Source organism: Ranitomeya imitator, chromosome 6 (assembly GCF_032444005.1).
Source record: "Ranitomeya imitator isolate aRanImi1 chromosome 6, aRanImi1.pri, whole genome shotgun sequence".
Classification (NCBI taxonomy): Eukaryota; Metazoa; Chordata; class Amphibia; order Anura; family Dendrobatidae; genus Ranitomeya; species Ranitomeya imitator.
The window spans coordinates 78017114-78032266 of NC_091287.1; the positions used below are offsets into that span (position 1 = coordinate 78017114).

Sequence of the window (15153 nt, forward strand, 5' to 3'; positions counted from 1 at the left end):
CAGATGTCACGTGCCTCCACCGCCCAGTCTGCCACCCTAGAATCGGTGGATGACACGGGCATGGGCACAGGGACACGCGGATGCTGGCCGTAATTAAGGAGAAAAGGAGTTTGACCAGTGGAATCGGCTACGGCGTTGTTCAGGGCAAATTCCGCCCAAGGTAGCAAAGATGCCCAGTCGTCCTGCCCAGCAGAGACGAAATGTCGCAAATATGTCACCAGAGTCTGGTTGGTTCTCTCCACCAACCCATTCGTCTCGGGATGGTATGCAGAGGAGAGGTTTAACTCTATGCTGAGTAAACGGCAGAGCTCTCTCCAAAACCGAGATGCGAACTGGGGACCCCGATCGCTGACAATCTTATCAGGCATACTATGCAATCGGAAAACGTGTTTAATGAACAACACCGCCAAGGCCCGTGCTGAGGGTAACCGAGGAAGCGGCACCAAATGCACCATCTTGGAGAAATGGTCGGTGACAACCCAAATAATGGAGCAGCCATGCGACTTGGGTAGACCCACCACAAAGTCCATCCCGACCATCTCCCAGGGCCTGTCTGCCACTGGTAGAGGGTAAAGCAATCCAGCAGGCCGTTGCCGAGGAGACCGATTCTGGGCACAAGAAACGCATGCCTGAATATAGTCCTTGACATCTCGGGCCATATGCGGCCACCAGTATGTTCTCGCCAGAAGCTCAGATGTCCTCTTGGTCCCAAAATGCCCACCCACTCTGGAGGAGTGAGCCCAAGAGAGAACCTCCGGTCGCAAGTTAGCTGGTACGAAAGTCTTGCCCGGGGGCACAGACTCTAGCGAAACCGGAGCCACAGTTCTCAGGCTCTCAGAAGGGACAATAAGCCGAGGCTCCTCCTCCGACGACGACGATGACACCACGGAGCGGGAGAGAGCGTCAGCACGAACGTTCTTCTCCCCGGAGAGGAAATGGAGAGTAAAATGGAACCGGGAGAAGAACAGGGACCATCTAGCCTGGCGAGAATTCAGCCGCTGGGCCGTTTGCAGATACACCAAGTTCTTGTGGTCAGTGAAGACTTGGAAGGGAAAGCGAGCTCCCTCCAAGAGATCTCTCCACTCCGAAAAAGCCAACTTCATGGCCAGCAACTCCCTGTCCCCGATGGAATAATTCCTCTCCGCTGGTGTGAAGGTCTTGGAGAAGAAGAAGCAAGGATGCTTCCGACCTTGAGCATCCTTTTGGAAAAGGACTGCTCCAGCACCAACGGATGAGGCATCCACCTCCAAGATAAATGGCTTATCAACATCGGGGCGATGTAGGATGGGAGCGCTAGCGAAGTGTGACTTGATCGAGAGAAAGGCTTTGGAGACCTCCTCTGACCACAACTTGGGATTTGCTCCCTTCTTGGTGAGGGCAACCAAGGGAGCTACCAAAGTTGAGAAGTGTGGAATGAACTGGCGATAGTAATTAATGAACCCCATAAAGCGCTGCACCGCTTTAAGAGAATGGGGTTCCTGCCAGTCCATTACAGCCTGTAGCTTGGCAGGATCCAAAGCCAAACCCTGGGCAGAGATGATATAACCAAGGAAAGGCAAGGACTCCTGCTCAAACACACACTTCTCCAACTTGGCGTAGAGGGAGTTTGCCCGTAAGAGGTCGAAGACGTTGCGAACATCTCTCCGATGGGAGTCAATATCTGGAGAGAAGATGAGAATATCATCCAGATAGACTACGACCGAGGTGGTGAGCATATCCCGGAAGATGTCGTTCACAAAGTCTTGGAAAACGGCTGGGGCATTACAGAGCCCGAAGGGCATCACCAGATATTCATAGTGCCCATCCCTGGTGTTGAAAGCCGTCTTCCATTCATCCCCCTCACGGATGCGAATCAGGTTGTAAGCACCCCACAGATCTAACTTTGTAAATACCCTCGCTCCCCGTAGCCTATCAAACAGTTCAGATATCAGGGGTAGTGGGTACTTGTTCTTAACGGTGATGGCGTTAAGACCCCTGTAGTCTATGCATGGACGTAAGTCTCCAGTCTTCTTCTGTACGAAGAAGAACCCTGCCCCTGCCGGTGACACTGACTTCCTAATGAACCCTCTTGCCAGATTCTCCTGGATGTACTGGGACATTGCCTCCGTCTCCGGGAGAGATAACGGATAGACCCGACCCCGGGGAGGCTCAGCACCAGGCAAGAGGTCAATAGGACAGTCATAGGGGCGGTGAGGCGGAAGGGTCTCTGCAGCTCTTTTGGAGAACACGTCTGCATAGGGCCAATAGTGCTTGGGGAAAGAGGAAAGATCTGCGGGTACCTGTGTAGTAGCAACCTGAACGCACTCCCTCAGACATCTACCCTCACAAGATTTTCTCCATCCCAAAATTCTCCCAGAGGACCACTCAATATGAGGAGAATGGTAGCGAAGCCATGGTATCCCCAACAGGACATCATCAATTCCCTCAGGAATGACTAATAGGGAGATTATCTCCTGATGTGATGGAGACACAGATAGCGTGAAAGGAATGGTTTGGTGGGTAATCTGTGAAGGTAGTGTTGACCCATTTACCACTCGAATGGTTACCGGCTTGGCGAGCATCACCAAGGGTATTGCGTGACGCTGGGCAAAAGCGGAAGACATAAAGTTACCCTCTGCCCCAGAATCCACGCATAGCTCGACCATAAGAGTGGATGGGCCTATGGTAATTGTCCCCTTGAAGGACAACTTTGAGGCAAACGTCGCCGTGTCTAGTGTACCTCCTCCATCTGCCACTAGACGCTGACGTTTCCCCGACCGCTGAGGACCCTTGGAGGCAAGGTGTCCTGACTGCTGGCAAACCTGACGGACCTTATGTGCACGGCAGACTGAGACTTGGATCCCGCTCGTGTCACCTCTAAGGCCTCATGTGACTCGGATGCCTGGACTGGAGATTCCAAAGGTTTGGCGAAGGTGGGAGCCAGCCGAAACCTCTGCCTACACTGGGCTCGCTCCAACCTCCGCTCGTTAAAACGGAGGTCAATACGAGTAGAGACAGTTATTAACTCTTCCAGTGTGGCAGGAATCTCCCTAGTGGCCAGAGCGTCCTTAATGTGGTCAGCCAGGCCCCTCCAAAATATGGGGATAAGGGCTTTATCCGACCACTCCAGCTCGGAAGCTAAAGTACGGAAGCGGACGGAAAAATGGCTGACCAAGGACTCACCCTGAGTTAATGCCAGTAGTTGGAGCGCTGTGCCATGGGTGACTTGAGGTCCTAAAAAGACCTTTTTCAGAGTGCTCAGGAACAACGGAGCACTCTGCACCACATGATCACCACGCTCCCACAGCGGCGTAGCTCACTCCAACGCCCTGTCCGACAAAAGAGACACAATAAATCCCACCTTAGCCCGCTCTGTAGGAAAATGTGCAGCCAGGAGCTCGAGGTGAATAGAGCACTGACTCACGAATCCCCTACAAGTTTTGCTATTTCCAGAAAATTTTTCTGGCAGCGGGAGGCGAGATAACGTCGGAACAGGGGTGGCAGTGGACAAGGTTGCTGCAGCCACGCTAGCAGCCTGTACAGCAACTGCGGTAACATCCACAGCTGAGGTTGAGCTCTCGAGAGCCGCCAACCTACCCTCCAGCTGCTGGATATACCGCAAAGATTGCTGAATGTCCGCCATTTACTAGCCAGACCCTGGCGCTAGTATTCTGTTAGGGCTAGCGGAACGCACCGAGTAAATAGAGATGTTTATTGATATTGGTGCGTTCGCAGCCCGGGGTCCACCGTGCAGGAGTACCTGCTGCTAGCAAACGGCGGAGCTATATGGCGGTATAGACTAACTCAGTTAATTCACTGAGTAGCCGTGAAAGGAAAGCACTGTGTCCTGTTAGACTCCACAGAGGCACAGGCTAACTGCCCAAACAGAGAGCAGTCAGTGGTCACACAAACACACAAAACTCCTCACCGGAGGAGCCAGCATTCTAGGGGCTTATATCAGCCGGGTCCCTGAACACACATACATGTGACCACACTGGCGCAAAGCACATAACATAAGACAATACTAGCGCATGGCCGTGCGGTCATGCGCAGTTTATATAGTTGCAGCACAGGAAGCTGCTACAGAAGTTTTTGCCCTTTCAGGACCTTCCAGAAGGACCAATGGAAAGTGCTGCAGTACCTGAGCATGTTTTGCCCTTTCAGGACCTTCCAGAAGGACCAATGGAATGTACTGCAGCACCTGAGCATGTGACCGAACATGTGGCCCTCGACCTCCAATGGGAGACCCTGCCCTGGGCATGCTCAGTGTGAGTAAACAAGGACTTAGTCCCAGAGAGGCTCGCTCGCCGCAGATCAGTGCAGGGTACCATAGGAAAGCCAGAAAAGGCAGTAGTGACCCTATGCACCGAATCAGCCCCAGCGAGACGCTGGGAGCGACGTCTCCGCTGAGCAGAGCCCACTGCGGCCGATACCGAATGGGAGACTGCAGCAGACACGGATCGAGATTCCCCCTGTGCAGCAGAGGAAACTCGACTCCTAACACCTAATTCCACTGAATTCCTCGTTCTCGTGAAATAAGACAAAAATAAAAAACAACAATATCCCTCACATGTTCGTCATACTGACCCAAGCCATAATCCATGTCTGAGGGATAAACAGTTTTCCACCTGGACAGTGCCAAGATGCAACCGGTCCAGGCTGAGAACCACTGGTGAGTGAGCTGCTGCGAGCGCTGCGTCAGTGACTGGTGAAAGTCTCACGGTGCAGAGGCGAGTTCACCGGAAGAATTTCACTGCCATGAATTTGAACTAGCGGTGCTAGTGGGGATCTCACCAAGGTCATCGCAGTTCAGCCCGGCTGGGAACATTCTGTTCTGCTTCTTTTGCAAGTTTTCCCACTTCACACAATGGAGAGGTCTGTAATTTTTATTATAGGTTCAATTAAACTGTGAGAAACAGAATCTAAAAATAAAAAAAGCAGAAAATCACATTGTATGGTTTTTAACTAATTATTCCATTTAATTGCATAAAATAAATATTTGATCACCTACCAACCAGCAACAATTCTGGCTCTCACAGAAATGTTAGTTTTTCTTTATGCAAATTGCCTCTTCTGAGGAAAAGAGGACTTAAACTCTATAGCGCCACCTGTTGGAAGTAGCGATCCTACAAGTCACAATCAACTCTTTAACGAGTCGTGCAATATGACTTAGGATAAAAGCCAAATCAGTATCTCAATTTGCAGACAAGGTGTTTCGGTTTCTTTAAGAAACCCTTCTACTCTGCACTCATTACCTGTAATAATTGTTACCTGTATAACAGATACCTGTCCACACACTCAATCACATTCCAAGCTCTCCACCATGGCTAAGACAACAGAGCTAAGGACACCAGAGACAAAATTGTAGACCTGCACAAGGCTGGGAATAGGCTACAGGACAATAGGGAAGCAGCTTGGTGAGAATGCAACAGTGGGTGGCACAAGTATTTAGAAAATGGAAGAAACACAAGCCGACTGTCAATGTTCCTCGGTCTGGGGCTCCATGCAAGATCTCACCTTATGGCGTAAGGATAATTCTGAGAAATGTCAGGAATCAGCCCAGAATTACACGGGAGGACCTGGTCAATGACCTGAAGACAGCTGGGACCACAGTCTCAAACATTACCATTAGTAACACACTACGCAGTCATGGAGAATAATCCTGGTGGGCATGCAAGGTCACACCAGCACAGGTCCTGGCCAGTTTGAAGTTCGCCAATGACCATCTAGATGTTCCAGAGGAGGCATGGGAGAAGGTCATGGGTCAGATAAAATCAAAATAGAACTTTCTGGTATTAGCTCTACTCACTATGTTTGGAAGAAGAAGGATGAGTACAACCCCAAGAACACCTTCCCAACCATGAAGCATGATAGGGGGAACCTCATACTTTAGGGGTGCTGTTCTGCAAAGGGGGCAGGACGACTACATTGTATTGTAGGTAAGATGGATGGGGTCATATGTTGCGAGATTGTGGCCAACAGCCGTCTTCATTCAGCAAGAAGATTGAAGATGGGTCATGGCTGGGTTTTCCAGCATGACAATGACCTGAAACACACAACCAGGGCAACTAAGGAGTGACTCCATAACAAACATTTCAAGGTCCTTAAGTGGCCCAGCTAGTCTCCAGAACTGAACCAAATAGAATATCTTTTGGAGGGAGTTGAAAACTTTGCCCAGCGACAGCTCCGAAACCTGAAAGATCTAGAGAAGATCTGTATGTGGAGGAGTGGGCCAAAATCCCTGCTGCACTCTGTGCAAACTTGGTCAAGAATTACAGGAAACATCTGACCTCTGTAATTTCAATCAAAGGTTTCAGTACTAAATATTAAGTTCTATTTTATCAAATAGTTATTTCATGCAATATAATACAAGTTAATTATGTAAATCATAGAATGTGATTTTCTGGATTTTTTTTAACATTCTGTCTCTTTGTAGGTGGGAAAATGTTTAAAATTGGCAGTGTATCAAATACTCATTTCCCCCACTCTATGTATAGATTTAGCACATTGTATTCAGCAAGTCAGCGCATTGACAAGAGTAGAATTATTTCTGCGAAAAAAATCTGTCATTCAATATAGCAATGGATTAGGAGGAAATTAACACTTATGCTCTGTTCAATTTATTTACAAGACTTTTCATAAAAATTCTACAGACTGACTAACTCACTGGGCAAATTTTTCATTTTAAATTTTATTGTCCCTTTAAAGTGAACCTGTCACCGGGTTTGGCCGATATGAGTTATGGTCACCACCTTTCAGCCCTGATATACAGCATGCTCTAATGCTGTATATAATCCCCTAACCTGACTTGTAAGAGAAGAAAAATAACTTTTTGGCATCGCAAGAAGATGGCAGGCGCCAGACCAAGAAAAGTGACACCCCTCGGACCACACCATCCCACAGGTGAGTATAATAAAATGTATTATTCTACTCTTACAGGTCAAGATGGCGGCTTATATACAGCATCATAGAGTGCTGTATATCGGGGCTGAAAGGTGATGGCTGTAACTCCTATCGGCCAAACCTGGTGACAGGATCCCTTTAGCTGTCAGCTCCCCAGATTCAGCCTAGAAACATAGTGAATATGTGTCAGGATATCCAATACATTTATGTTTGAATAATATAAGAATTAAAAAGTTTTTTTTACTAGAAATATTTGTGGAGTTTTAAATGTTTATTGATGTATAAAGTAATTGTATTTTTAAAATATCTTTTCTAATTATTATTTCTGGATCAATCATATATCCTCTAATTTTTCTTTTTTTTTTTTCTTTTTAGAAAAAGTTGTGTAGGATCAGAGTTGGTGGATTGGCTCATGCAGCACTGCCCATTTGTTCAATGTAGATACACCGCTGCTGGAATCTGGCAAATCTTGCTTAAACTGGGAATCCTGCTTTCAGGTCTGTTAAACTGAAACCATTTGTATTTATATAACTCACAAAATCCTAACGAGAGATGAGAGACAGTGCAAACAGCTTTTCTTTTTTTCTTCTGAAAAATGTTCCAGCTGTTCTAAAGAATTATTGAGATGAAAATAATTTTATGGATAACTGTGTTACTTCTGTTCCTGGAAGGTAGTGGTGCATGAAGGGAAAGGAATGTCCTATGCCGGCAGCATGTCCCATCACTTTGGTGTTACTTCTCCTTGGTGCACGTACATGTCTCCATGTTATATAGCTGCTGCATTTATCGGAAGTGTTATTTCTGTGGCTAATCCTTCATTGAACATGTTTCCTCTAGTCCTAGGCTTGAAATTTTTGGTTTTAAAAAGATATGCTGGAAAATAAATCAAATCAGTTTTGCCTCTTGTATAGTTAACATTGTTATTCTCAAAGATTTTTAACTCCCAATAGAAGCAAAATATATAGCTTTTAAAGAAGCTGTGAAATAACTACAACTTCAGAATAGATACAAGAAGAAAACCATTAACAGGGCCGCGCTCCCGGGTCAAGATGACTCAAAGATGGTTAAAGAAGATGAAATTCTTTCTTTTATTTGATCATACAGTAACACGTTTTGGGGTGTGTGCCCCTTCTTCAGACTTACTGGCCAATTAGTGGGAGTCCCAGCAATTGAAGTCCCAACTTCCCTCAAGTTATCCCCCTTTTAATGATGGGATTAACCTTTTAAACAAATATATCTACTCTTTCTAAACACTGTAAAGCAGCTGGGTGTAACATAACAATTTGTGTAATAGAACAAGTGTTCCAAAGAATTTTATAGACCTCAAGGCAAACACTTTGTTTGTTGGACCTCCCCCTTTGTTGCAAAAAAATTGTAACAATTTGTTTCTTAATATTCTAGTTTAGCGCATCATACTACTGAGGGAGAGCAAATGGTGATTATGGCCCCATAGATGCTCCATATAAAGCTGTGCCATATAGAATGCTGCTGCTGCTGCAATAAAAAAAAAAATCACATACTCACCTCTCTTGCTCAGGATGCCAGCGCTTTCAATATTTACCTGCTCCTTGTGCGGCTCCGTCTCCAGCACTGACGCTCAGCAGACGGCGCGCACTGACTACGTCACCTCGCCCTCTGACCTGAGCGTCACTGCCAGAGGACACTGGAGACGGAGCCGCACCAGAACAAGGAGCAGGTAAATATCGCGCTGCGCTCCCCTCCCCGTATACTTACCTGCTCCTGGCGCGGTCCCTGCGCGTCCCTGCTTCTTCCACCGCTGCATCTTCTTCCTGTATTGAGCGGTCACAGTTACCGATCATTACAGTAATGAATATGCGGCTCCACCTCTATGGGAGGTGGAGCCGCATATTCATTACTGTAATGAGCGGTACCATGTGACCGTTCAGTACAGGAAGAATCTGCAGCGCTGGAAGAAGCAGGGACATGCAGGGACCGCGCCAGCAGTAGGTAAGTTTAGCTAGACAGCCCCCGCTCCCCTGTCAACCCCGGGTGTGACCAAAAAAATGGGCTGAAAATCTCGGCTTATACTCGAGTATATACGGTAGGTACCAATAAAAGTAAAATTGATTGAGACATCAGTAGGTTAAGTGTTTTTGAATATCCATATTGAATCAGGAGCCCCATATAATGCTCTATACAGTTCATGATGGGCCCTATAAGATGCTCCATACAAAATATTCCCCATATAATGCTCCATAAAGTTCATGATGGGCCCCATAAGATGCTCCATATTAAAATATGCCCCATATAATTTTGCACAAAAGGTTAATGATGGCCCCATATGATGCTCCATAGATTATGCCCCATACAATGGTACACAAAGGTTGATGGCCCCATTAGATGCTCATCTCTCGTCACTCAGGCCCCCGGCACTTGCGATATTCACCTGTCCCCCATTCCACCGCAGTCTTCCAGCTCTCTGACTGTTTAGGCAGAGGGCGGCGCGCACACTAACCACGTCATCGCGCCCTCTGACCTGAACATCACAGCCAGAGGATGTGGAACTGGGACAGGTGAATATCGCGCAATGCTCACACTCCCCTGTTATACTCACCCTCCCGGAACGGTCCCTGCTTCTCCGTCGTCCCAGGCCGGCAGCTTATTCCTGTGCTCAGCAGTCACTGGTACTGCTCATTAAAGTAATGAATATGCGCTCCACCCCTATGGGAGTGGATTCACGTCCATATTCATTACTATAATGAGCGGTACCAGTGACCGCTGAACACAGGAAGAGCTGTGGCTCCCAGAGACCATCGCATCGGAGCAGCAGGGACCGCGTCGGGAGCAGGTGAGTATGTGACAGCTGCCGCTCCCCCTCCCCCACCGACACCCTGGGAATTACTTGAGTATAAGCCGAGAGGGTCACTTTCAGCCTTAAAAAATAGGCTGAAAATCTCGGCTTATACTCGAGTATATATGGTAAATGTATTAAATATCACATCTCCAGCAAGAGCCTCTGAAACAACCCGGGTACATTTGATCCATTTTTCCCCAAATTTCTTAACCGCACCTTAATATATATATTTTTCTCCATTAGAATGGTGTTATTCAAGACTCTAATTATCTGTTCAATCCCAGGCGGACTGCAGGAGAGCCATTGCCTGGCTATACACTTTCTTGTATGATTCAAAATTTTGCCTATTCCCAATTGAATGGATGTGTTAATGCCACAATCCCCCAGATATCCCAGGATACTGATCTATAAGTTTAGGTCCCTTTGACATATGCCTGGTCCCGTCTTGATTTCCTCCTGCTTAGCACAAAACTGTAGCTTGAAGCTAATAATGCATCTAATCCCATTATTTCCTATGACAATGGTTTTGTATCCAGTGGAATAAAATGCATTACCAGTTATTTCCCTGCCTGTCCTACTAAGGCTACTAGAACAATGCACAATTTTGTCATCAAGCTGCTTAAAGGGAAACCTAGTAGTTGATTCATGCTGCTCGAACCACAAACAGCATGTATCAGAGACTGGCTGTTATGTTGCATGGTAGACTAGTCAGACAGTGGTGTCCCCGGCTTCTCCAAGGCCGCTCCCCTTGAGTGAAAGGTCTCTCCCTATACACATATGTATGGAGAGACCGGTCATTGAATGACAACGGGTGGGGAGAAGTCTGACTAAGTGTGTGGCTTGGTCTTCGGTGGTTTTTAAAGTATGCAGTATTGGGCAGCATGTCACAGCTTTCAGTTTCCCTTTAAGTACACCATACAATCTCATGTATCTGTGCTTTTTGAAATGAAAAAAAAAAAACATCTGTCAGGAAACCATTGATATATGTGAATCGGCCTCTTCTGGGTTCAGACTGGTCTATTTTTGCCCAGTTTGGTGTCTGTGTGCACAACAGACCATACACAGAAAGCACATTGACCATTTTCAGTCATTGTGCAAGTGCACATGAGCAATTTTCTAAGATTGTGTGTGTGTGTGTGTGTGTGTGTGTGTGTGTGTGTGTGTGTGTGTGTGTGTGTGTGTGTAATAAAAAATGTTGCAACAGCACTGTTCACGATCATTTCACGGACAAACAGTGCTTGCAACTATCCTCAGTCACTGGCTCAATAATTTCAAGGTTCATCTGAACTTTGCCGAACTGTTGTTCTCTAAATTGCTCATTTAATTTCCTAAGATCCTGTCTTTCTTTGGCCAAAAGCTATCTCTTGACTTCCCCATAAACATGAATGTTCTCATTGGGGAGAGAGTAGAAAGCCATCATCAGACACTTTCTACAGTGGTGGAAACAAATGGATTAAGAATTTGACTTCAGTTGACGTTGGTAAAATGTCAGGAGGCCCCCATACACATTATATGGTTGGCCAATCCCATTGACATCAATTCACACTATTCACAAAAGTGCTCATTTAGTCTCCTAATAAGCTTGTTCTCCTAAAATAAAAAAAAAGTTTTAAGTTTTATTTTGTTGGTTATATTTACAGTTAGGGCCAGAAATATTTGGACAGTGACACAAGTTTTGTTATTTTAGCTGTTTACAAAAACATGTTCAGAAATACAATTATATATAATATGGGCTGAAAGTGCACACTCCCAGCTGCAATATGATAGTTTCCACATCCAAATCGGAGAAAGGGTTTAGGAATCATAGCTCTGTAATGCATAGCGTCCTCTTTTTCAAGGGACCAAAAGTAATTGGACAATGGACTCTAAGGGCTGCAATTAACTCTGAAGGCGTCTCCCTCGTTAACCTGTAATCAATGATGTAGTTAAAAGGTCAGGGGTGGATTCCAGGTGTGTGGTTTTGCATTTGGAAGCTGTTGCTGTGAGCAGACAACATGCGGTCAAAGGAACTCTCAATTGAGGTGAAGCAGAACATCCTGAGGCTGGAAAAAAAGAAAAAATCCATCAGAGAGATAGCAGACATGCTTGGAGTAGCAAAATCAACAGTTGGGTACATTCTGAGAAAAAAGGAATTGACTGGTGAGCTTGGGAACTCAAAAAGGCCTGGGCGTCCACGGATGACAACAGTGGTGGATGATCGCCGCATACTTAATTTGGTGAAGAAGAACCCATTCACAACATCAACTGAAGTCCAGAACACTCTCAGTGAAGTAGGTGTATCTGTCTCTAAGTCAACAGTAAAGAGAAGACTCCATGACAGTAAATACAAAGGGTTCACATCTAGATGCAAACCATTCATCAATACCAAAAATAGACAGGCCAGAGTTAAATTTGCAGAAAAACACCTCAAGAAGCCAGCTCAGTTCTGGAAAAGTATTCTATGGACAGATGAGACAAAGATCAACCTGTACCAGAATGATGGGAAGAAAAAAGTTTGGAGAAGAAAGGGAACGGCACATGATCCAAGGCACACCACATCCTCTGTAAAACATGGTGGAGGCAACGTGATGGCATGGGCATGCATGGCTTTCAATGGCACTGGGTCACTTGTGTTTATTGATGACATAAGAGCAGACAAGAGTAGCCGGATGAATTCTGAAGTGTACCGGGATATACTTTCAGCCCAGATTCAGCCAAATGCTGCAAAGTTGATTGGACGGCGCTTTATAGTACAGATGGACAATGACCCCAAGCATACAGCCAAAGCTACCCAGGAGTTCATGAGTGCCAAAAAGTGGCACATTCTGCAATGGCCAAGTCAATCTCCAGATCTAAACCCAATTGAGCATGCATTTCACTTGCTCAAATCCAGACTTAAGACGGAAAGACCCACAAACAAGCAAGACCTGAAGGCTGCGGCTGTAAAGGCCTGGCAAAGCATTAAGAAGGAGGAAACCCAGCGTTTGGTGATGTCCATGGGTTCCAGACTTAAGGCAGTGATTGCCTCCAAAGGATTTGCAACAAAATATTGAAAATAAAAATATTTTGTTTGGGTTATGTTTATTTGTCCAATTACTTTTGACCTCCTAAAATGTGGAGTGTTTGTAAAGAAATGTGTACAATTCCTACATTTTCTATCAGATATTTTTGATCAACCCTTCAAATTAAACGTTACAATCTGCACTTGAATTCTGTTGTAGAGGTTTCATTTTAATTCCAATGTGGTGGCATGCAGAGCCCAACTCGCGAAAATTGTGTCACTGTCCAAATATTTCTGGCCCTAACTGTATATGTTCATGAAGCCGACAATGGATTTTCTTCTTGCTTCGATAATGCTGCTAGTATTGCATCATGTAGCGTGACATTGAGTAGAACTTCTCAACATGTCTAAAAACAGATTTTATAGCAATAATTGAGCCCTTCTTGCTTTTGCTCAAAGAAAGAAGGATTAGACCCATTACTGTGCTATTACAGAGATACTTCTGATCAATTCGGCATGCACTCGAAATTTCATCCGACCATCTTCAGAATGATTTGTCGTTCACAATTGCTGTGTTGAGGTCGCCTTTTCAGATGACAAAATATTGCAAATCATTTTGACTTTGGCCTCTGCTTCTGTTTCTAAAAGAAGAAAAACCCCTGTTGTGCTTAGGTATAAAATCAGAGGTACAGTTAAAACCCCATTCACTTCTTCAAGTGCCCCATTATGGCTCTCTAAAAAATAAGCTGTAATGTTGCCGATGTACGAGGCCTAAAGAGTGCGTACTATGGCTGTAAATGCTCCCAGACACAGTCCCAGGAGCTCCATTTTCTTTAAATCCCATCAGAAATGTCTGTTGAGCGTTTTCCTACAGGTCTCGGCAGTAGATCACAGCAATGGCATTTTACAATATTAAAGTAATCTCACTTATAGCATGAATGTGCTAAGCCGGCAGACGAGAGCTCCGTGTTTACTTTCTCTAAACTCCCATTTCCATCAAGAACGATAAAGGTCGCTCACAGTCATTTTTTTATCTCTGTGATAATAAGAACGTGAATATATTTGGATAATCCTTTTCTTATCTATTTTGTTTGCGTTCTTTTACCTTCATAGTATTCTGTGGAGAGAAGTGATTTGTGTCACACACGGGGACAAAATATATTGTATATGGTAAAAAACCAATACTGTACACTACAGTCATGGCCAAAATTTTTGAGAATAACAGCAAAATTATATTTTCACATGATCTGCTGCCCTCTGGTTTTTAATAGTGTTTGTCTAATGTTTCTATCACATACAGAAATATAATTGCAATCATATTTTGAGTACCAATAGGTTATATTGACAGTTAGAATGAGTTAATGCAGCAAGTCAATATTTGCAGTGTTGACCCTTCTTTTTCAAGACCTCTGCAATTCTCCCTGGCATGCTCTCAATCAACTTCTGGACCAAATCCTGACTGATTGCAGTCCATTCTTGCATACTCAATGCTTGCATTTTGCCAGAATTTGTTGGTTTTTGTTTGTCCACCCATCTCTTGATGATTGACCACAAGTTCTCAATAGGATTAAGATCTGGGGAGTTTCCAGGCCATAGACCCAAAATCTCTATGTTTTGTTCCATGAGCCATTTAGTTATCACCTTTGCTTTATGGCAAGGTGCTCCATCATGCTGGAAAAGGCATTGTTGGGCGCCAAACTGCTCTTGAACGGTTGGGAGAAGTTGCTCTTGGAGGACATTCTGGTACCATTTTTTATTCATGGCTGTGTTTTTAGGCAAGACTGTGAGTGAGCCGATTCCCTTGGCTGAGAAGCAACCCCACACATGAATGGTTTCAGGATGCTTTACAGATGGCATGAGACAAGACTGGTGGTAGCGCTCACCTCTTCTTCTCCGAATAAGCTGTCTTCCAGATGTCCCAAACAATCGAAAAGGGGATTCATCAGAGAAAATGACTTTGCCCCAGTCCTCAGCAGTCCACTCCCTGTACCTTTTGCAGAATATCAGTTGGTCCCTGATGTTTTTTCTGGAGAGAAGTGGCTTCTTTGCTGCCCTCCTTGAAACCAGGCCTTGCTCAAAGAGTCTCTGCCTCACAGTGCGTGCAGAAGCACTGACACCAGCCTGCTGCCATTCCTGAGGAAGCTCGGCACTGCTGGTAGTCCGATCCTGCAGCTGAAACAGTTTTAAGATAAGGTCCTGGCGCTTGCTGGTCTTTCTTGGGCGCCCTGGAGCCTTTTTGACAACAAGGGAAGCTCTCTCCTTGAAATTCTTGATGATGTGATAGATTGTTGACTGAGGTGCAATCTTTGTAGCTGCGATACTCTTCCCTGTTAGGCCATTTTTGTGCAGTGCAATGATGGCTGCACGTGTTTCTATAGAGATAACCATGGTTAACTGAAGAGAAACAATGATACCAAGCACCAGCCTCCTTTTAAAGTGTCCAGTGATGTCATTCTTACTTAATCATGATGACTGA

The 15153-nt window shown here is 45.3% G+C and overlaps 1 protein-coding gene across 1 annotated transcript in view; it reads left to right on the top strand.

The window, feature by feature from the left end:
• RAPGEF5 (Rap guanine nucleotide exchange factor 5) overlaps positions 1 to 15153 on the top strand; it is a 350639-nt gene that overhangs the window by 112591 nt on the left and 222895 nt on the right. The window contains exon 4 of the mRNA XM_069729804.1: positions 7258 to 7379. Coding sequence (XP_069585905.1) covers positions 7258 to 7379 — 122 coding nt within the window. The remainder of the gene's footprint in view (positions 1 to 7257; positions 7380 to 15153) is intronic.